We start from the raw sequence: 24,530 nt of genomic DNA on the forward strand, positions 1-24,530 counted from the left end.
ACAGGAACCTCCCCAAGAAATTTGACATCAATCTGAACATTTTTTTGGTGTGTTTTTACTATTTGTTTCGTCAGCCATTTTGGGTACCATCTTTTGGCCATGCCGACTATGACAAATTTTTGCGTAATGGGGCATATGATGCTTTTGCAATAATAAAACACTAGGCATATGCAACTGGGCATGTGCCATAGGGTATGTGAACATTCCTGACTAATACCCCAGGCTAGGTATGCACCACTGACTATGTGCAGGAAAAAACAGGCAGAACAAGAGGCAAGAAGTGAAGTCAGCTATAGAGATATGAAGGAGTCAACAACAGAAGCAGCCGTGTGTGGAGAATGAAAAAAAAAATTTAATTTTGGTGTTTTACATGAGAAAACCACAACATGACTGAGAGGCACTGTGAAGAAAAAAGTGAACGGAACAAAATGAAACCCAAGCATGCATTAAGCAAGGTGTTTTGGGCTACAAAGAAACGATGAAGTCGGTTACAAAGAAGTCAGCAACAGAAGCAGCGAGGCATGGGGAACTTGAATGAAAAATATAGGACCAGTGCATGCATTGAGCAAGCGTTGAGATACATAAAAGTGATGAAGTGAAGACGTTTCAGTGAACATCAAGGGAAGCTTCACTTGTCACCAATTAACACATATGCATGGAATCTGCCAAACTTTTCAAGTTGGTGGGTGGGTGCTTTCCAAGTATGCTGGACACAAAACAGCTGATTTTCTCATGTCTGAAGTTTGAGTAGCGAGTTCTCGTACGAAGTCTATATTTTGAAAACTTTAATATGTTCTGCAACATGTGCACTTTTTCATAATTCTGAAGATGCAAGAAATGTGGTGAAACTAAATTTTCAATTAACAAAATTATTTAGTGCCTGACGCGGATACGTCAGGGCTCTACAGGTCAACACAACTAAGACTTTGGCCACTGTATACAGTGGCAGCTTGTCTTGTTAAATTAAAGGATTAAGTGACACAACGTTCCTGGTCTAATTATTATTGTAAAAATCACGTTTCACAGGGTACATCTGACCTGGAGAGAAAGTGAAGATCAAGAGGAAAGCCGAAGTGAAAACATGGGCTTTTCAATATGAGAAGTCACAGTTCTAGCAACTCTGACATCATAGTTGATCTAGACTTGGTGCCGCAGATAACTGGCTCCAATTTTCCTGAAATTCCGGAAACCACATGTTGCACCACACTGCAACTAGGCTTTTGCAAAGCACTTCTACAGCCTACTGCCTAGGCTTAGGTCAAGAAGACATGTAAACAGTTTCCAAATAATTTGTGACCACAATTCATACAGACCAGTCAGCTTGGATATTTCAGACACCACAGGCTGCCTACAATCTTCTTGGAAGCAAATGTTACACCTTTGATTCATCACAAAACAAAGTAACCTGTCTTTCAACGCGCAATGAAGCCGAAGTATGTGGGCTGAGTGAGCAACCTACTGTTGGCGGACGAGGGGACGAAACTAACCAGAATGATTGACATAGTCATGCTAATCAAGGTGATTCATTGTCACTCCTGCTGTGCAACTTTCGAAGCATGTTTCACAAACAAGACCAGCTATGTGCATTTATTGAGGCTTGTTCTGTAGATATTGTTCTTGGGACAGAAACTTGGCTTACACCCGATATTGGGGACAACGAGCTGTCGCTCTCTAGAAACTTTACTATTTTTAGAAATGATAGGGTGGGCGCACGGGGAGGCGGTGTTGTAGCTGCCGTGAAATCTAATCTATGTGCTCGCGTTGTTGACACACAGTCAAATATTGAAATTTTGTGGATTTCACTTCAGGTCTGTCCCTCTGTGACTTGCGCAGTCGGGGTCTGTTACCGTCCGCCTGATGCTACTTCCGAATTCATCGAGAGTCTTAATCATTCCCTAACTTTAATCCAAGACAAGTATCCAACTTCACCTATAATCCTTGCTGGCGATTTCAACTACCTCACAATAAATTGGCAGACGTGTACGCCCCTAGGTTGCGCAAGGAAGAGCGAATGCAAGGAATTTCTCGATGTTCTTTGTTCATTTGATCTGCATCAAATAGTTTGCAAACCAACACGTGGAAACGCTATTCTAGATCTAGTTCTCACAACCGAACCGGAAAATATGCTTGTTCACGTCCTTGAATGTATTAGCGACCACAACGTAGTACACTGTGAATACCAATTACAAAGTAGTAAACCAGAAAAGGCAACGAAATCTATTTACGATTACTCCCGTGCAAATATCGACGCGATTCTTACAGAGCTGTCATATTTTTCTGTGTGGTTCTTGGAAACCATGGCTTATCGCAATACAAATGATAACTGGCTCGCTATCCGAAGAAAGCTTATTGAACTGAAACAAAAGCACGTTCCCAAAATTAGAATAACGTCATCAACACAGAGCACATGGTTCACGTCCCAAGTAAAGAGAGCAATAAATAAAAAGAAACGCCTTTACTCTAAAGCTAAGTTGTCCCACTCGTATGGTGATTGGCAGCGATACCGAGAACAATCAAATAAATGTAAAGCTGAAATTGAAGCATCTAATGACAAGTTTTTTAACGGTGACATCGTCAGCATGATAATGAACAATCCGAAAAAGTTTTGGAAAGTAATTAACCCTAAACACTCTTCTCAATCCACTATACCAATCGTTAATAACGGTGAGCTACTCTCACCATCTGAAGCTGCGACTGAACTAAACTCGTTTTTCAGTTCTGTATTCACAAACGAAAATCCAATTACACCTGACCTTACGTTTCCTTTAATTAACTCAACTATGAATGATCTCATAATTACACCAGAGGGAATAGAATCGGCCATCGATCGGCTTTCGAATAACTCAGCGCCAGGTCCAGACGGCATCTGCACAAAGATGCTTAAAATGACTAAACCTATAATATCTCCCGTATTAGCCGCCCTTTTCCAGCAATCAATAGATACAGGAATTGTACCAGATGACTGGATGGTCGGTCGTATCACTCCCATTTATAAATCAGGTGACCGATCAGTGCCCTCAAACTATAGACCTATATCCTTGACTAGTATTCCATGTGAATTACTTGAGCATATCATATCTTCCGCAGTTATGAAATATTTATCTGAACATAACTTCTTTTCTAACAATCAACATGGATTTCAGAAAGGACGCTCTTGTGAAACACAGCTTTTTGAACTTATAACTGATCTTCATCAAGCTGTTCACGATTCCATAAACATCGATGCCATATTTATTGACTTCAAGAAAGCATTCGATAAAGTTCCCCATTCTCGCTTAATGATGAAACTTAGCCGGCTTAACATGCATGGTAAAATTATTAATTGGATCTCAAGTTCTTTAACCAATCGCTACCAATTTGTTTCCGTAAATGATCACTTTTCCGCTTTAGCACAAGTTAAATCTGGCGTTCCTCAGGGATCCGTACTTGGCCCAATCCTATTCTTAATTTACATTAATGACATCAGTAACAACCTGACCTCAACAGTTCGATTGTTTGCAGATGACTGTGTTCTTTACAGACAAATTATCACCTCTGAAGACACTAATATTTTACAGGCCGACCTAAACAAAATTTCACTTTGGTGCGAGCAATGGCAAATGGAAATTAATGTTTCTAAAACTAAAACAATGACATTTAGCAGAGCCAGTAACGTTCACTTAAGTTCATATTTTATGAACAGCATATGCATAGAGAATGTGTCTACATTAAAATATTTGGGAGTCCATTTAACTTCTAACCTTACATGGAATGATCACATTGATGAAATAATTTCGAAAGCAAATAAAACACTTGGATTCATTAGGCAAAATTTGTATTTAGCAAATGAGTCAACTAAATTATTAGCTTACACAGCTCTAGTTCGCTCAAAGATTGAATACGCTTCCATAATATGGAATCCAAATCAGACTTACCTAATAAACAAGCTGGAATCTTTACAAAATAAAGCAGCACGCTTCATCACTAAAACATACTTTAGAACATCCAGCATCACGGCTATCAAAGAGTCCCTCCAATTACCGTCTCTAGAAACACGACGAGTGTTAGCACTGCTTTCCCACTTCCACAGATTGTATCATACCCCGTCATCCTTTACAGCATCCCATATCAAACCCCCACAAAAATTTTTTCCCCGCCTCGACCATCCCTTCAAAGTGCGTCCCATGTTTGCACGTACGAATCTCCTCCGACAATCACCGCTCTTTCTAGCTATTCATCACTGGAATAAGCTGCCAAAAGAAATTGCTTCTATACGTGATCATGACTCATTTGTTAGTAATTTGAAGCGCAGTTTTACGCATGTTAAGTAAAAGCAGAATTTTATGCCTTTGACGCATTGTAAGTGTATCTACATGCTTTGTACGGAGTGTTGTTGTTGTTGTTTTCATCATGTATGCAATTCTCTTTCCTTTTTTTCTTTTTATATTTTCTTGTTGTATTCGGTGATCTTTACCACGGTGTTCTATATTTGTGTTTGAAATTTCCTGTTGTTAACCCCTCCCCCTATGTAATGCCCATAAGGGCCTTTAGGGTATCTGAATAAAAAAAAAAAAAAAAAAATATGCAGAGTTAGTGGTGGAAGGCTTGGATAAAATTAAAAAAAAAGAGCTAATGATATTTTTTTCTTTATTTCTTGTTCCTTTTCTCATTCAGGTGCGCACAAGATTACATTTGTAGTAGTACTCATAAAACCATTAATTCACTTGGCCGAAATTTAGTTCAAAAGTTCGAATGAGAAAATGATACTATGTTTTTCAAGATGTCTGATTCAACAGTTTTTAAGCTTTTTCCCATGTGCTCTGATGTACTCTCTGCAAACCCAACATAGGTTCGGTTCTTTTCTGTCGGCACACATGTTTGTGTGCATGTGTCTGTGTGCACAGCAATGTCTGCCAAGAAACGCAACGGTGCCAACCAGGTGCTGTTCACAAAGAAAGATGCGTACAGAGCTTCACTCTTTGCTCTCGAGTGCCTCAAGTACACAACTATCAGGTGGCGCACAGTCCTCTGGCACAATCACTTCATCTGCAGAGTCTTCCAGCAGGTTTTCATCTTCCAAAGTGCAGAGCAGTTGGTCATTTTCATAGGTTGGAAAATAGAACCTGCAACGATAAAGTGCTTAAACTTTACAATGACAGCCTTCATACAGAACTAAAAAAGTTGCCTGCTACCAATTTTGTGCTGCTCCCTTTCCTGTGAACTTTGTGTGGGCACAAGCAACAATATGAGACAGCATCAGATATGGCCAAAAGTGAAGAAAATTATGTTTAGTTTCACACAGAACATGCCAGACTAGAATTGCTTGTTTTTTATCTGACATTACATGGACAGAAATTAAAGTGCTACAAATATTTTGCAGTCAGCAACAATGGTTTCTACCGTCTTTCTGTTAGCTAATGTTGAGTCGTGTTTGACTCCTGGTGACACCATAAATAACCGATCCCCTGTGAGACCTATAAAGAAAGCTTATAGTCAGGATGTTTGCCTGTGGCCTGATTGATGCTATTAATCCATTTTGTGCACTGGCAGCTAAGTGCTTTTTTTTTTATTCAAAGCTAGAAAGCAACAATTTATTTGACATTCAATTAGCAGCCAACATTCAGGGTCAATCTCATTCAAGAATAGTTGGTAGGCGTCTATACTCTCTTGTATACTTAGCAGGCAATCGTGTGGTTTTTCATGGTAACTACATTTACAACCAAAAGATAATGGGACAAATATTAAAAAATATGGTAATGTATAACAAACTGAAGCCAACAGACACGAATGCTAAGGACAGCACAATAGGAACTAAACTTATAAATACGCTGCCTATAAATTGGAGATGAGGGTTAATTTTCATGTTCTTGTTTATCATTATCATAATCTGATTTTCTTTATCAAGGGAAAATGAAAGTGGAAGAAAAAAATTGCCATAGGTGATCACACCTGCAATGTTCTACCAATTGAGCTATAGTAATAGCGGCCGACTCTCTCTCCACTTTCTTTATATTTCTGTACATGTTAGGCTTGAAAGCCTTCTTCGGGGCTCTCTCTTTATAATGGCCAGTGCCATTCACAGTCACCAGTATAACAACAGCCTCAATGATGGCAGTCTTTATGAATCATATAGCTTGCCAAATGGCTACCTTAAAGGGCCCCTCACCAGGTCTGGCCATTTTGAACTGACAAGCGCAGAGCATACACTGCTTGATAATGGTTGTGTTTGCAAAGTATTACATTGCTACGTGCCGCAGAAATACCTGACATTTCAAACCGAATGCCGTTTTTCCTTCTACTCGTGGCCGCCGCGCTCCAAGCCGGAGGAGGACGTACTCGTGTACCTGCGCTTACGTACTGTCAGAGCTGCGATCGCCAAACAGCTCGCTTTTCCATTCGTTCGGTTGTCCTCTCGTGATTCGTTGGTGTCCGCGCGTTTTGTCACGGACGCCCCCGAGGGCTCCATGGTCACTGCGCATGCCTGAGCTGAGAGAAGGTGAGAAAGGAGAACAACTCTTTTTCGCAGGATGTGACGTCACGTTGTTGCTTTTTTACTTTTTTGAAAGAGCTACTCTCGAACGTAGATTAGCCATTGCCGTCGTGTCGGCTGCAAGACGTTCTGCACGGGCTTTTGTGCATTCAGTTTAGTGATCAGTTCAGTTCGGGTCCAATTAGCCAATATTTCATTGTTCCAGTTCTGGATTGAAGGAATAAAAAACTACAACGCTCTGCCAACTGGTTTGGTGCACTGCACTTTATCACCTTATGAGTTGTTCTTGACACACAGGCTAAAGGTATGTCCTCACGTGCAGAAATAAGCGTGTGCTTAAGAACGCGCCGCGTGAGAGGTGCTTTCGCGGCAAGAATTCGCTGCCGCGCAAGGATGGGTTGCGAACCCATTTTTTCGTGGCACCGCGTTTCTGCAAACCCGAGTGAACCAATCACAGGCGCTGAGGTCGTCACGTGGGCAGCGAGGTCATTGCTCTCGCCGAGTCGCAGCAGCCACGGACGAACAACTGAAACGCACTTTTGAGGCACCTCGAGAGAGGGCGAGAACTCTTGCCTACCTGCCGCTCTCCGTGAATGCGCAGTGGTGTGACCTTTGGAACGCGGCGCGCGCTTATTTCCGCAAGTGAGGACGTACCTTAAAACAACTTGCCCACACGAGAAAGTTCTGTCAACAGAAGGCAGATATCCTGTGGAACTTGGGAGACAACAGTTGAAGTTTTAATGAAATTAGCATTGTTTGGGTACTTTACACGGTTTGCGGCATGTATCTAACTTCTTCCACAGGCGAGAGACCCAGCCAGGGACAGCTCCTTCCCACCACTGCAGCCTCCGCCCACGAAGGGGCAGCAGCAACACAAGGGACAACAACAGATTAAGAAGACCCAAGACAACGCTAAGGTGAGCTGGGGACCACCGAAAACACCACCTTCGCACTCGGGGAAAGCTAATAATAATGGAGAGGAACTTAAAAATCTTAGAAAGGAAAACGAAGCATATCGCAAATGCATAGAACAGCTAGAACGATGGTTGGAGGAGCTAATTAAAGCCTTGCAGGATCAAAGGACCGGTAGTCCCCCTAGACCGCAGACTCCACCACAACAACCACAGCTACCAGAATCTTTCGAAGACCAAATGAGAAAATTTATGATGTTTATACAAGAGAAAACAAATGCAATAGAACACAATATGGCAATAATGGATCAGGAGATCCGAAACCAAGGCAAACAACAAATCTCACAACTAGCTAAAGACAAATTCAACCTAAGAAGACAGGGCCTCGAAAACTACAACGCGTCTAACATCGAGGACTAATCATGGCCAGACATGAAACAATAGAAATTTGGCTATGGAATTGCAGGGGCTATCGCAAAAAACAAGGGCAACTCCTAGAATACATGAACACAACTCGCACCACCAGATATCATAGCACTACAGGAGAAAGGGAAAACCACACCAATGCTAAAAGGCTACACGTGCTATGAAAAAGAACGCACAGAAATACTAATCAGTAAATCCCTCACCGCCATAGCACACGACATCATAGCCGACACAGACATAGACCACGGTATTGTCGAAATCATTCCAAAAAAGAAAAGAAAAGACAGCAGTGTCTTTGTCACAAATCTCTATAGTCCTCCGAGCCAAAAAGAGGCGGACTTCCGCAAACTTTTTGCAGGAGCGAGCAAATTAGCCAAAACAAACCCCCTAGTGATTGTAGGAGATTTCAACGCCAAAGATATGACCTGGGGTTACAAAAAACCAGACAAGAAAGGCATACAAGTTAAGGAAGCAGCAGATATATACGGCTGCACCCTCATAACAGACGACAGTACACCAACCAGACTAGGTAACAGCATAAGCTCAGACACGTGCCCCGACCTGACATACATCCGGGGAACAGACAAGGTGGTATGGGAAAACCTGCTGGAGAATCTGGGCAGCGATCACTACATCCTAAAAACGCAATTGGCAACTGGAAGAATAAAACGCAATATTGGCACCACCAAGGTGACAGATTGGAATGCTTTCAGGAAGGAATGCAAAACTATAGAGGGAAACATCGAGTCCCTAGAAGGCTGGGGAAACAAGCTCAGGGAGGTGCTCGACAAGTACACCAAAGAAATAGAAAGAACAGAGGAAACACCTGAGGTGGACTCGCGACTACTCAAGCTATGGGAGGCAAGACGCGGGCTCACTAAAAGATGGAAAAAACAAAGGCTAAACAGGAAGCTCAAAAAGAAAATCGCAGAGATAACCAAGGAGGCGGAGGAGTATGCGGCTCAGCTGACTAGGCAAAATTGGCAACAGTTTAGCGAGTCCCTAAACGGAACTCTTAGCATGGCAAAAACATGGCACACACTCAAGGCGCTCCTGGACCCAACAAAAACAAAATCTGAAAACAATAAGGCCATACACTGCCTGGTACACCAATTCGAGGGACCGGACTCTGAACTGCTAGAGCAGGTCAGAGTCAAATGTTTTGGACATGACAACCCGGCGGCCTACACACAACAATACAAAGGGAAAGAAAACGAGCTGCTGGACAGGCCAATCACAAAAGAAGAGGTGTACGCGGCCATAAGAAGCGTAAAAAAGAATACAGCAGCGGGCGCGGACAAAATCAGAAATTCACTTATTCGAAACCTAGGGGACGAACTGGTGGAACAACTCACCACCTTCCTTAACCAACACTGGGCTGCAGAAACGATACCAGAGGAATGGAAACACGCCGAGATTGTAATGATACCCAAACCAGGCAAAAAGCTACAGGTAACAAACTTAAGACCAATCTCCCTCACATCGTACTTAGGCAAATTACATGAGAGGATAGTAACAAAAAGACTACAACATTACATGGAGGAAAACGAGCTATACCCCTATATTATGTCCGGTTTACGATCCAAGCTTTCGACACAGGATGTCCTTCTCCAAATTAAACATGAAGTTCTCAGCAACATACCATACAACGGAGAACACGTTTTAATGGCACTAGACATAAAAGGAGCTTTGGACAATGTCAGCCACGCGGCAATCCTGGAAGGCCTTAACAGCGTAGACTGCGGGAACAAAGTACACGGATACGTCAAAGCCTTCCTCTCCAATAGAACAGCCACAATAGGTTTGGGAGAGATCCGATCGCAAAAATTCCCCACACCAAACAAGGGGACACCCTAAGGTTCAGTAATTTCCCCGATACTCTTTAACATCGCAATGACTGGCCTAGGGCATAAACTAAGCGAAATCGAAGGCATACAACACGCCATGTATGCAGATGACACCACCATCTGGGCCACTAAAGGCTCGCTGCGCCAAAAAGAAAGCTATCTGCAAGAAGCAGCCAATTGCGTGGAAGAATACGTCGGGGAAAGAGGCCTTGAGTGCTCAACGGAGAAATCCGAGCTTCTGAGAATTACACGGGGCAAGAAAAGCAAAGAAAGCCGTAACATGCGGCTAAAGGGGCAGCTGATACAGGAAAGCCAACAAATCAGGATCCTTGGAATGTGGGTGCAATCCAACCAGCGCTGCACCCACACTCTGAAAACACTCAAGCAGTCAACAACCCAAATGGCACGCATGATCACGCGGGTGTCACAAAAGAGATATGGGATGAAAGAAGGAGACACACTTAAGCTGGTTGGCAACCTGGTGGTCAGCAGGGTCACATACTCACTCCCGTACTTAACTGCACCAAACAGGAAATACAAGAAGCAGACACCATTTTACGCAAAGCATACAAAACAGCACTTCACCTGCCGAACAATACATCGACAGAGAAACTAATGGCACTTGGTTTAAGCAACACCTTCAAAGAACTAAAAGAAGCCCAAAGTATCGCACAGCTCATGAGACTCCAGCAGACCAAAACGGGAAGGGAACTGCAACTGCTAATAAGGCTACGCTTCGCGGAATCAAAGAAACCCAAAGGACGGAGGGGATTCCTGATGAATATCGGAAAACATACACTGTTAGCCCCCTACCCAAAAACATGGACCCAAACCTCCACACGGCGCGAAGGGACGCAAAGGCGAAATAAGTCGAAAAGTACCTGGCCACAAAAAACACAACAGCATACACAGATGCTGCAGTATACGGCAAGCAAAGAGGCACAAACATAGTAAAGACAGCTGCGATAGTAATAAGCCAGGACTACAAAGAGATCAGCAGCGCGTCAATGAAGGACTGCTCGGTAACGGAAGCTGAGGAAAGAGCCGTAGCTCTAGCGGCAGTGGAGGGCTACCGATCCGAAAGGTCTTTAACAATACTCGCAAGCTACGTGTCGGAATTACATGAACGGCAGAATAGGATGCAGAGCGCTTCACATCCTCCGCTCCTGCAGGGCTAACAACAAAGTCAGCCGTACAATTTTCTGGGTACCGGGACACACTGGAATAGAAGGGCACCTAAGGGCGGACAAGGCAGCTCGAGAGCACACAAACCGAGCGGCCACAAGCATCGACCCTGAGGAACCCATACCAGTCAACCCAAGCTACTCAGACATTCTGAATTACTATAAGGGGGTCCGAATCAAATACCCTCCACCCCACAACAGCCTAAATCAGCATGAAGCAACCTCTTGGAGGAGGCTGCAAACAGGAACATACCCAAATCTAAACACACTAAGCAAGATGTTTCCCACCCAGTATAGAGACATTTGCCCCTGGTGTGGCGCCAAGCCCACCTTATATCACATTACATGGGGATGCGTTCAGAATCAATTCCTTCAAGTAAAAGACCCGAGTGTGGAGAAGTGGGAGAGGGTGCTCTCCAGCAGCGACCCGAAAGTCCAGCATGGACTAGTAAGGCACGCTCACCGAGTAGCCACCCTCAGTGGTGCCCTGGAATAGGAGCGTCGACCCTGCGCAGATGGGGAAGAAGACCGTGAAGATGGCCGACCACATCTGCCACCGCTAATTTCTAACCAATTAGAGCAAATAAAGTTTTTCCTCCTCCTCCTCCACATTACTACTGGCCAAAATTGTCTACTAGCTTGGGCCACTAGGTATGAGCAGGGTGTGTATGTGCCCAAACAAACAACTTGCCACTAATTGATGTCTGGCCTAGTAGACAACTTAGGTCACTGGGTATGTTCCCTAAAGAATGTGCCAAGTTGACAAGGGGTTAGCGCCCCATACTCGTTCAGTGTGGTCGCTTGAGGGATAACCATTTGCAATGAAGTTGAAATGGCTATCCATCAATGGACAAGAGGCTGCTGCTTAACCTGACAATGCGATGCCTTCAACCAATGCTGGTGCAGGTGAGCCAATGGACACTTCATCCTAAAGTGTGTATACACACGTGTATATAGAGAAAATGTATATAGAACAATTAAAGGGACAGTACGTCAATCTCTTGAATAAACACTCCAAACTTGTACATACCACAACTCTGCCTGTCTATTTAGTTCCATTATTGTAATCATCAAATAATTGTCCCAATAATCATTATAACGTACAACACACATCAATCACACCCCGATCTGTGATGAAGTACAGTGCAAAATTCAAAGCAGAAATGATAAAAGACGACGGAGAAGCTGACACCAAAAGGAAGATGAAACAGAAATGAAGGTCTCGAGCAGCACAAGAAAAAAATCACCCATGGCAGTGTAAGTGAACGCCAGTTGGACAAGATTGTTCAAACGCCGCTGGACCAGGTGGGCGTGACCAGGCCCACAGGGACAGCTGAACCCGCACCTACATATGGTGTTCTGAAGATCAGGTTCCTGTGTACAGGATGGGGAGTGCTTCGGGACGCAACCAGAAGTGCGACATCGGAGCGGTACGAGTTTGCTGCCGTCCTCTCTTCAAGTTTGCTGCCTGCTGCCATCATTCATTGAAAATTGCTGTTGGCTTCTTTCTCTTCAAGTCGGCGGCCATCCAAATTTCCTGCCCTTTGTGCCATACCTTCCTCCTGCATCGGCCACCGCCTCACCGGAGACAGTTCTACCGCATCGGGCACCACTAGCACTGCACCCAGCGAACTTTTGAGACCGACTAGCCTTATTTTGGAACCCCTCATGTTTGACTGAGCTTTTCATATGTGTAATGTCTGCGTGCCGATTTAATATAGTTTTTTTCGTGTCGTAACAAAATGCCTTGTCTAATTCACCTACCCAAAGTCACACACCTTGAAAAGTGCTTATCCTAACCTTTACACCATCATGAGACAGATTGCTAATTACATTAATGTTGCCAATTATGCCCAAGAGACGGATGTGCCACCAATTTTTTTTTACACTTCTTACGTAGGACTGCGCTGCTAGTTGCATGTGTTTTAGGAATACTCCTCAGAGTAAATAGAGGTTAAATGTATGAGATATTAATAGTGCTAGTAAACTTACAAAATATTTAAGGTTTAACTTTGACACTACCGAATCACAGCTGCCACGGTAGCTTAACTCTTTCCTTATCACGAACAAAACAGCCCGTTTTTGAAGGCATTAGCAATAATTTTTTATTGAATACACCATGAGTTACAATAAAATGCTATACATCAATAGTGCTTAGACCACTTATATTGTAGCCGTTTGTAGTGCAGAACTGGCTACAATGTGGCCTCTTCCAATTCCTGTTTACACTCCCATAGAAATCCATATATACGCATACCACTTACAGTGCAGTTGCGCGAGATGAAATACCTGTCATAATGCTGCTTCCACAGGAAAATCCCGCCAACAAGCACGGTACCGAGCACGCTTCTCAACGAGGGGCGCTGGCTGACGGAAGGGGAGAGCAATGAGGGCAACGCAGAGAAGAAGGAGCACGAGATGAAGAGCAAGCGGAATGGAAAATAATAATAATAATAATAAAGCCGCGGTAGCACGATGCGGTGCTCAGTGGTTGCCTAGGCGATCGAGAAGCCTCGTGACGGAGAAGGTTCAGCGCTCTGCACTGAACGCGGCTTCGGTTTCTGTGTACCCTTCGCAGTGTGCATCATCGTGATGTGCAGATATTGAGTGTGCGACCCTGACTGCTGTCACTTTAGGCAGTGTTCTGCAAATTTATTTTGGAGCTATTAGGCTTTATGTGCACTCATGAGCATAGGCGCCACGTCTTCAATCTGCCAGGGGGAGAGGGGGCTGGGGCCCAATTCGCAGCCTCTTTTTTGTTATTCGTTTACCTCCCATTACCCGCCTGCCCATGCTCCTTAGCAAGAGATGTACACAGGTGGAAAGGCAATACTGTATATGTAAACATCAGTGTTGTATGTTTCTAATGTCGAGTGAATATGCTAAAGAGAATGACCGCATGGTTCTTAAGATAGTAAATAAATAAATTAATAAACAAACTAAAAAGCACGTACTGTATTTACTCGATTCGAACCCATACTTTTTCCCAATATCATCATTATCAGCCTGTTTTATGCCCACTGCAGGACAAAGGCCTCTCTCCCTGCGATCTCCAATTACCCCTGCCGTGCGCCAACCAAAAAAAACAAAAAAAAAAACAAAGAAGAAGAAGCTTACTGTGGAGCTCTAATACGATTCTGCTATTCCAAGATGGGTCTTAATATTGTTACGTAAGAAGACGCAGATGAAAAGCTATATACAAGTATATTTACAACGTAATACGCCGCACTTGGCCAAGAGGCAACAGCCCGCGCTAGCCTCCAATCGTCGTCGTCGTCGTCTTCTTACTGCTCGCCTCTTCGTCATTGGTAATACTATTCCGTAGCACTACCCCCGGCGGCAAAAGCGCCGTCCCGGAGCGACTAAAGGCCGGACTCGGAAGCAGTGTAGTAGGCCTTGAGCCTACTGACGTGCACGACATCACTAGATGTCAGAGTAGATGACGAGGTTGAGCTCACAGCAGCAATTTCGTACGTCACAGGCGTCACCTGGCGCAGCACGCGGTAGGGCCCTGTGTATCGTGAAAGGAGCTTTTGTGAAAGTCCGACGTGACGAGAGGGCGACCACAAGAGCACGAGCGCACCAGGCAAAAACTGTACGTCACGGTGGCGGGCGTTGTACTGATGCTGCTGAGTGGTTTGCGAGTCCGTCAGTCGAGCACGGGCAAGCTGGCGTGCGTGGTCAGCGAGGGCGATGGCGTCGCGCGCATACTCGCTCAGGAGGAAGTGCCGTGTCAAGGGGCAAGGTCGGTTCGCGACCGTAGAGTAGATAAAAGGGACAAAATCCGGCGGTGTCGTGCCGGGAAGAATTATAAGTAAATGTGACGTAAGGAAGGGCAATGTCCCAGTTGTGGTGGTCCTTGGAAACGTACTTGGACAGCATATCGGTAAGAGTACGGTTTAACCGCTCTGTCAGGCCATTGGTTTGAGGATGGTATGAGGTAGTCAGCTTGTGTTGAGTGGAGCAGGAACGTACAATGTCGGCGATAACTTTCGAGAGGAAGTTACGACCACGGTCAGTGAGCAGCTGTCGCGGGGCGCCATGAAGTAAGATGTCACGCAAGAGAAAGTCCGCAACGTCAGTGGTGCAACTGGTAGGGAGAGCCCGCGTGATAGCGTACCGGGTGGAGTAATCAGTTGCGACAGCTACCCATTTGTTCCCAGAGGATGACGAGGGAAAGGGACCGAGGAGGTCTAATCCAACACGAAAGAACGGTTCCACAGGGACAGTGATCGGCTGGAGATGACCGGCAGGTAGCACCTGAGGTGTTTTCCGACGCTGGCAGGTATCACAGGCAGCAACGTAGCGTCAGATGGAGCGAGCGAGACCAGGCCAATACAAGCGGCGGCGGATGCAGTCGTACGTGCGGGTTACGCCAAGATGTCCTGCAGTAGGTGCGTCATGCATCTCAAAGAGCACAGTCTGTCGTAGATGTTTTGGCACGACAAGAAGAAGATCAGATCCGTCAGGGAGGAAGTTCCTTCGGTACAGAATGCCGCCCTGGAGGACATAGCGGCGAACGGACGCGTCGGTAGGTGTAGAGCGCAGACGCTCGATGAGTGCTCGCAGTGGTAGGTCTCGGTACTGCTCATCGGCGATGTTAGCGAAGGCAGACACAGAGAAAATGCCGTTGGCGGTACTACTGTCAGCGTCGTCAGGCTCGTCTACCGGGTAACGAGACAGGCAGTCAGCGTCCTTGTGTAGTCGGCCAGATTTGTAGGTGACAGTATATGAATATTCTTGGAGGCGTAATGCCCAGCGACCAAGTCTTCCTGTAGGATCTTTCAGTGAGCATAACCAGCAGAGCGCGTGATGGTCTGTGACAACGGAAAAGGGTCGGCCATATAAGTATGGGCGGAACTTCGCAACCGCCCAAACTAGGGCCAGACACTCACGCTCAGTGATGGAATAGTTGCGCTCCGCGGGTGAGAGGAGCCTGCTGGCGTAAGCGATAACACGGTCGTTGCCGCGCTGGCGTTGTGCCAGTACTGCGCCAATTCCCTGACCGCTGGCATCAGTACGGACTTCGGTAGGCGCAGAAGGATCGAAATTGGCCAGAATGGGAGGCGTTGTGAGAACGTCGATTAGATGCGAGAATGCAGAGGCCTCGTTATCGCCCCACTGGAAAGGGGCGTATTTTTCAAAAGCTCGGTTAGTGGTCGTGCTATGGCCGCGAAATTTTTCACAAAACGGCGGAAGTAGGAACAAAGGCCGATGAAGCTGCGCACATCCTTGACACACTTCGGAACAGGGAAGTGCGTAACAGCATGGATCTTGCCTGGGTCTGGTTGCACTCCGTTCGCGTCAACGAGATGCCCAAGGACGGTAATCTTGCGACGGCCGAATTGGCACTTCGATGCGTTCAGTTGCAGACCGGCGCGACGAAAAACGTCCAGGACTGCCGAGAGGCGCTCGAGGTGCGTAGCGAACGTTGGGGAGAATACTATGACGTCGTCCAAGTAGCACAGGCATGTGGACCATTTGAAACCGTTAAGAAGGGAGTCCATCATGCGTTCAAAAGTGGCAGGAGCGTTACATAGACCGAACGGCATCACTTTGAATTGATAAAGACCGTCCGGAGTTACAAAAGCAGTCTTCTCGCGGTCGAGATCGTCCACGGCAATCTGCCAGTAGCCGGAGTGGAGGTCAATAGAGGAGAAGTAGCGAGCACCATGGAGGCAGTCAAGGGCGTCATCAATCCGAGGTAGGGGATACACATCCTTTTTGGTAACCCTGTTAAGGTGCCGATAATCCACGCAAAAGTGCCATGAGCCATCCTTCTTTTTTACCAGTACAACAGGTGACGCCCATGGACTACATGACGGTTCTATGATGTTCTTGGCAAGCATTTTGCGAACTTCTGCGTGAATAACTTAACACTCAGCCGGTGACACTCGATATGGGCAGCGATCAATAGGAGGGGCATCGCCGGTATTAATGCGATGTTTAACAGTTGTAGTTTGGGCCAGAGGACGATCGTTAAAGTAAAAAATATCGTTGTAGGAATACAGAACGCGGTAGAGCTCACGAGCGTGCTCGGACGGCATGTCAGGCGCTATCATTTTCTGTAAGGCGGCGATGGTACAAGTTATCGATTGAGATGGTAGAGGAGGATCGGCTGAATTGTTGTCTACCTCAATAGATGCTATTGAGTGATCCTCGAATGAGCAAAGCTGGGCCAGAGACATCCCGCGTGGCAGCACTTGTGACGTCAAGCCAAAATTGACCACTGGCAGGCAGACGCAATTCGACGTAATAGATAAAACGGTATGAGGTACCGTGATCCCGTGTGTAAGGAGGACGTCTTGCATAAGAGCCGCGATATAGTGACCGTCGGGCACTGGTGGGGATGACACTAGGTTAACGTAAGTCAGTGCCAAAGGTGGCAAGCGAACGAAGTCGACGGGACTGAGGCGACTGGGGTGTGGTTCAGCGGGATCCAGAACAGGCAGGTCAAGGCGGAGAGTACTGGCGGAACAATCGATGAGAGCAGAATGTGCGGAAAGGAAGTCTAAGCCGAGGATGATGTCGTGGGGACAGTGGGCGATGACTGTGAATAGCACAATTGTGGAGCGATCGGCGAAGGAGACACGGGCGGCACACATACCAATTACGGGGGCTGTTCCGCCATCGGCGACACGGACAACATGCGTCGTGGCGGGCGTGATTATTTTTTTCAGGCGGGTACGAAAGTCCGCGCTCATTACCGACAAATGCGCCCCAGTGTCTATAAGAGCAGATACAGGAACACCGTTGACTTGCATGTCAAGAAGGTTCAGATGAGTGGGCAACGTCAGTAGAGGATTTGGCGGCGTAGGGAGCAATGCAGCGTCACCTCGAGGCGCTGCATCATCTAGTTTTCCGGCTGGGAGCGGTGTCCGAAGGGAGTCAGCGAAAAGGAGCGACGGGGCTGAGGAGAGCGAGATTGTTGTCGTTGGGGCGAAGGTGAACGAGAATAGGGTCAGCAGTGCGCCATTCAGCTGGGTTGCGTAAACGTGGTGGGTAAGAAGATGCGGGACGGAGCGGAATCGAAGAAGCCGGATGGGTATCAGGGCGATGGGCCGAGCAGATGCTGTGAAGGCCCATGTTTTCGAACTCCTGGCGGACAACTGCCTGGATCAGGGAAACCGTGACTGCAGGTGCGTTGGTGGGGCTGGAGTCGAAGGCAGCCGGATAGGCGGCCTCAATCTCACGCCGGACGATCTTGGTAATATCGCCAGTGTTGTTGGGACGAGGAGCGTCGGCACAGGAAGATGTCGCTGGGATGTTGGGCAAACAGGCAAACTGCTGGTCGATACGTCGGCTTTTAGCGAGTTCCAGGCGGCGGCACTCTTTTATAACAGCATCCACCGTTGCGACGTTGTTGAATACGAGCAAGTTGAAGGCGTCATCGGCAATGCCTTTGAGGATGTAGGATACCTTTTCTGACTCAGTCATGTGTGCATCAACTTTGCGGCACAGAGCCAAGACGTCCTGAATGTACGTGACATAGGGCTCTGTTGACGTCTGCACACAGCCGGAGAGCGCCTTCTGCGCGGCAAGTTAGTGACCGTAGGGGTTGCCGAACAAGTCTCGGAGCTTTTGCTTGAGCGGATCCCAACTGGTGAGCTCATCTTTGTGCGTCCGAAACCAAACTCGAGGTGTGCCACCGAGGTAAAAGACTATGTTGGCGAGCATGATAGTAGGGTCCCACCGGTTATTGCGGCTGACGTGTTCGTACAGGCTGATCCAGTCCTCGACGTCTTCCCCATCTTTGCCCGAGAATACACCAGGATCACGAGGAGCAGGGAGAGTGATGTAGGTCGTCGAAGTGGCAGCAGGTGTCGGAGGCGGCTGAGTCGAGTTGTCATCGCCGGGAGCCATGAAGCTAGGCTCGACGTACCGTCCACTGCGAAGCTCCGTGTCGAGGTACAGGGAACGTCCACCTCCACCAGATATGTTACGTAAGAAGACACAGATGAAAAGCTATATACAAGTATATTTACAACGTAACACGCCGCACTTGGCTAAGAGGCAACAGCCCGCGCTAGCCTCCAATCGTCGTCGTCTTCTTACTGCTCGCCTCTTTGTCATTGGTAATACTATTCCGTAGCAATATCAAAAATGATAAAGGTGATAAATGAATTTATGTAGTTTATCAGCTAGATGCCCGTATAACTAGTGTCCACCATGCTGATGGGGCAATAGATGTGTACGAAACCATTTTCACATTGATTAAATCTTACTTTAGAAAATTTCCTTCCGATAATATCACACCGTATGTTCAACTGTAATGTGTGCTGCTTTCGCAGACATCTAAAGTATGTCCATGGTTCACACATCGTATATGTACGTTAGACATCCAGAATGCGATGCCAAGGAACGTCTTTTGAATGGCCACATAGCATGAAGAACAAATAGGACATTCCGTAGATGTTCATAAAACATTGTTTTTCATCTTAGATGTTGCAACCTTGCCAGTGCATATTATGGACAATCATGGTTTACTAGGTAGACAGTTCGTATAAAGGGCCGCCAGTTTTTCAAGTATTATGTCTCCACCCTCTTTGATTAAATCGACTGTTATTCCATCTTCTCCTGCCACTTTTCCCCATTTCATGTCTTGCAAGGCCCTTCTAACTTCATCGCTAGTTATAGAAGGAGCCTCTGTAACCCGTTCATTACTATTTCGAATGGAGGTATCGTAGCTGCTCTGGGTACTGTACAGATCAGTATAGAATTCTTCCACTGCTTTTACGATATCTTCCGAGATTGTCAATATTACCCTGCTTATCTTTCATTGCATACATCTTGGTTTGTCCTATGCCAAGTTTACTTCTCACGAATTTCATGCTGCATCAAGTCCGTACTGAACATGCGCTAAGCACAACAAAACAAAAACACGGTCAACACCTAATCTATACATGTCTACACTTATCAAGAAATAAGAGCTCTTTCTTGGTAAGGAACACAGATGGTGCGTCTACACACTTCTCAGGGCCAAGTTTATAGATGCGATAGGCTTCAATCAGCTCTCTTTCCTGCTGAGTTTTAGCCTTCGCCAAGATCGAAATGTCACTAAAGATAGGATTCATTACAACCGCACTCCTTACAATGCAGCGGAAGATTACCTCCTGGTGCCTGTGGGTATTAGATTCGCATGCTCACGCATGCGATCATTCACACAGCGACCTGTTTGTCCTATGTAATCTCTACCACATTTCAAAGGGATACTGTACACTACACATGTGTCATACGTGCGGTGCATCACGACATGCTTGGTACTGCACGTACTTTTTCGCGACTGTGCTGCGAGACCCTCATGCAATGTTTTGCTAGCTTACAAGGCACAGAACAAACTAAACTGACGTTTCTTGCCACAACCTTTTTAAATCTATGTGAAATGCCATGTACATACGGCATAACCACCAAGTTCTTTTTTATTTTGTCTCGCACTTCGGGATTCCCCATTTTTCCTTTTCAAACGCTTGTACATAGATTCAGTCATTGCAGTGATCAAATTCTTTGGCTAGCCTGCCACTAACAGTCTCCTTTCTTGCTGGGCAGCACTGTCTTGCATTAGATCCGTACAACTCTTTTCCACCGCATTCGACAAGCACAAAGAGGCTATGCCACACTTGACCAGTTTCGAGTGAGCGGATTGGTACGGTAGCAACGTCTTTTTAGTTCTTGCATTATAAGCCCAGCAAATGTGACCTTGAGTATGAAAGATTAGAGTCAAATCTAAAAACCTGATAGAATTTTCTTGTGGTGCCTCGTGGGTGAAACTAAGATGTCGAGAGCAATGCTGAAAAGCTGATAAGATACTGCAAATGATATCAGTGAGACAATCACTTCATCCGATATTTAAGAGAACAAGGAAATCATCAACATACCTAAACACACAAGCAACACAGTAATCGGTAATGGCGTCTGAAAGAGACCTGTCGAATTTCGCTAAGAAAATACCGCACAGTACCGACACAACACTTCACCCTATACATATACCATTCTTCTGCAAAAACACCTTGCCATTTAATTTAACAAAAGTTGCCGACAAGTAAAAAGATAACAGCTTCATAAAACTCCCAGTCGAGAGGCCACAACTAACTTGAAAAGAAGTCTCTCCTTGGCATTCAATAGCTTCCCACACTGCCACAAAAAGTTCTTCATGCGGAATAGAATAATACAGTTCTTCAATGTCCACAGAAAAGGCCATGTTTGCTGTTAGCACTCCCGATCTTAAGGTGTCGCTCACTACATTTGAACTGTCAATGCCGAAAGGGTCCTCAGTAGCAAGGGCATTCAAGGAACGTTGCAAGAACTTTCCAACAGGCTTCTGCCATGAGCCTTCCTCTGTCACTATGGTTCTCATAGGGCAGTCAGGCTTGTGCATTTTTACAGAGAAAATTGCGGAAAGCACATTACCATTGCTATTCTTAACAGTCTTTTCCAAGAACACCAGGTTAAGCCTCTTTCGCAGCTCCAAAGCCCCTTTTTTTCACTTTTTCTGGCTATACACACACAGCGTTGAAGTTTTCGTTCTAAGCTTCTTTGGTTTTCTTACTGAACAAAGTATTCTGGAGAACAAACCCACCTTCCTTATCGGACTGAAGAATTCCAACGTCATTGTGAACGAGGAAACGTACAACCGGCCGCACGAGCTTTCCCGAGGGACCACGAGAAGGTTCTGAATTCTGGGGTTGTTCAATACCCTCTGATAGGCACCTTTCCTTCTCCTCGGAAGGTGCTTTTCGTGAAATCTCCCAGACAGTAGCTAGAAGCTGGTGACCACGCAAGCTCGGTGCTAAGGCAAACTTGGGTCCCTTGACCAGCAGGTCATGCACTCCAGCTGGAACTGAAGCGTTGTCGAGATAGACCACGCGTCCAGTATAAGGGTTTACCTTGCTCCGCTTCGGAACATGACGAATCACGTCATGCACCATCTGTGTTCCTCACCAAGAAAGAGCTCTTATTTCTTGATAAGTGTAGACATGTATAGATAAGGTGTTGACCGTATTTTTCTTTTGTTGTGCCTTGCACAAGTTCAGTACAGACTTGGGGGACGTCGTTTTCATGAATGAAGTTCAGTTGTTAGTCCAGCCTCCTTCCTGTCTCTTTGTCTATGTCTGCTTCTTGATTTTTTCTGCTTTCAAGTTTGCTGGCATTCTCCTAGTATAACCATGTACCAACTAGCCCAACAAGCCACTTTCATGATCACATTGCTTGTCGAGAAAAAGCTCCAAGATACTTTTGAAGACAACAATGTGACAAAATACGTTAACTGTGTTTTCGGTCTATGTAATCAACCAATATTTTGAATAAGCTCGATTATTCTGGCTTATTCATGGTTCCACCACAGGCACCATAAAGCCAGTGTAAAACAGCAACCAATACTTCATGTGTTGAAGAATGGTTTATTAAAACTTTTGGACTCGATCTGTGCAAGTAGCATCGTGAACATCGTTGCCGCGAATGCAAGTTCGGAGGCTTGTGGTTTCGCTGAATGTTTAATTACGACCACAATTTCACGGCGTTCGCCCGTTAATCTACGCAGATGTACCAATAGGGCGCAATATCGAGTGCTAAAATGTATAACAAAACCGATGAGCTACACACTGAGCAGATTGTACAACCTTATTCGTTCAGCACAGCTTTCCTTTCTGACCGCCCCATGATATGAGCACCAGTTCAAATCATCTTTAGCTTATCTGCATATACGCAAACGTGTAACATTTTTGTAATACACTCGTAACGCATTGTTTAGCACGAAACAGTTTTCATTTTCTCGTGACCTAGTTACAGTTATGCCACCAAACACATCCACACTTTAAAGATATCGACGCTGAAACGAATTGCTTAGGCTTGGATTACAAGGCTAAGTGCTAGCCAACGCATGTCTATGGGCTGTGTGGTTGCCACTGAACAAGCACATCCTTCTAAATTTGGCAACCTTATTTGGAATTAGTGTTTTGGCGCAGGTTGGACCAGCTTGATGGTTGGGCACAAGATGGCGCAGGCGCGGCACTTCCATCCCTGACCATGATCGCAAAGCGAATCCCAGTCTCGGGTTGCATACTGAAGCAAAAGGCGGAGGCTTTCGCACTTAAAATGAACATCGAGATTAGCGATGGGTGGCTCAGAAATTTCAATAATCGCAATGACTTCAAGATGATATACAGTGAAAGTGGCGCTGTCGACGATTCAGCTGTCGAACAGTATCAGAATGGAAAGCTACAGTCTTTGTTTCAGCAGTTTGCACCTGAGAACATTTTCAACTGCGATGAAACTGGACAAAATGCTTCCAGAGAAAATGCTTGCATCTGCTGATGACCCCTACCATGGCGGAAACACAGCAAAGAGCAGCTGACTGTCCTCGTCAGCAGCAACATGTTGGGCAGCAAGAAGCTTCTGATGCTCGTTATAGGGGAATCGAAGAATCCAAGGCACTTTAAGGGGGCAACCCCACCTGTTCAGTACGAGGCCAACAAGAAGGCCTGGATAAGACAGCACTTATTTGAATTGTACATTCGCAAGTTTATTGTACATTGTACAATAAACTTGATTGTACATTCGCAAGGACAGAAGGTTTGTACAGCAGAATCGAAAAGTTACGCTGTTTGTGGACAACTGTGTTGTGCATGGCTACATCAAAGATCTAAAAGCTATACAGATGGAATTTCTGCTGCCGAACACCAAAGAAGTGCTGCAGCTAATGTACTAAGGTGTGATCTGGAAGCTGAAGCTTGTGTATAGGTCAAGCAAGCTCAGCCACATGGTGCTGTGCTCAGACAGTGGCAAAAGTTACCCCATTGACCATAGGTCTGTTGGTGGCATGCTTGTGGACTCGCGGAAGGCGATTACCCAAGAGATGCTTCGCAACTGCTTTCGCCACGCGGGCTTCACACTCAGCACCGAGACAGCTGTTTTGCTCTGGAAGAAGGACAGCGTATATGATCAATCTCCTTCCACGGGTTTGTGATCGATAAGCTGTGCGCACTGGCATTCAGATTCCAGCCGGGATAACTTTTGAAGGATTCGCCAAAAAACATCTCAAACTCTGTGTGGAGTTAACTGATGATGAAATCATCTGTCATGTGACGGTGGAATCGAACGGCTCCGACGCTGAGATTGAAGAGCTAGTGCCTGCACAGCCGACGAGCTCAGAGTTGATGCAAGCATTGATGACGCTGTCATCAGTCTACAGCAATAATATGACCTTGGCTGAAATTGAAGCAAACATCATCGCATGCAAATGAAACACCATGCAAAAGAGGATTAAAAATTTTTTTTTCATGCTGCAAAGGCAGTAACAGGCAGCGTTGATTCAGCTAAAGCTAGCGCTGGCTACACTAACAGCACTGTGTGTCAGATTTGAAAAAAATTTTATTAACAGCTCTTTTCAGAGCGACTGCAACAATGCATTGGCAGAGTTGCGAAAGTCTGATACTCCGTCCTTGACCCTCTCTATCTGTGAAATACCTATAAAACGGTGCATTTTCTGCATGCATTCGTTTTTTGGGACGGTTTTGCGGTCCCTAGGGAGTCTGAAAAATCGGACACTGACCGTATTCAAAACATTTCTACGGCTTACCAACAGGCCTAAATTGCCATGACGGTGAACCATTATTATCACGTACGTCTAAACATATTGTGCCTATACATACTGTGTATTTGTGATAAATCTAGCAATGAAGCAGGTGGAATCGTCTTG

At 45.7% G+C, this 24,530-nt stretch overlaps 1 protein-coding gene and 1 long non-coding RNA gene across 7 annotated transcripts in view; one reads left to right on the plus strand and one right to left on the minus strand.

Annotated features, from left to right (window-relative positions):
- Positions 1-332: 332 nt before the first annotated feature.
- The window catches only part of LOC126521196 (zinc finger protein 277), a 49,726-nt gene continuing 25,528 nt past the window's right edge, over positions 333-24,530 (minus strand). For 2 of the 6 annotated variants that reach the window (XM_055065734.2, XM_055065732.2), the window contains 2 exons: positions 6,338-6,465; positions 333-5,102 (listed from right to left, as the gene is read on the minus strand). In XM_055065734.2, the coding sequence (XP_054921709.1) occupies positions 5,017-5,102; positions 6,338-6,465 (214 nt within the window). In that variant the 3' untranslated portion in view covers positions 333-5,016. Of the gene's footprint in view, positions 5,119-6,323; positions 6,466-11,300; positions 11,345-24,530 lie in introns of all 6 variants that reach the window. The other 4 variants (XM_055065733.2, XM_055065735.2, XM_050169810.3 and 1 more) reach the window with 4 other exon arrangements.
- LOC140218926 (uncharacterized) lies at positions 6,472-13,313 on the plus strand. Its single transcript, XR_011895064.1, has 2 exons — positions 6,472-7,386; positions 13,150-13,313. It is a non-coding gene; the product is annotated as an uncharacterized lncRNA (long non-coding RNA).

Source organism: Dermacentor andersoni, chromosome 6 (genome assembly GCF_023375885.2).
Source record: "Dermacentor andersoni chromosome 6, qqDerAnde1_hic_scaffold, whole genome shotgun sequence".
Lineage (NCBI taxonomy): Eukaryota > Metazoa > Arthropoda > Arachnida > Ixodida > Ixodidae > Dermacentor > Dermacentor andersoni.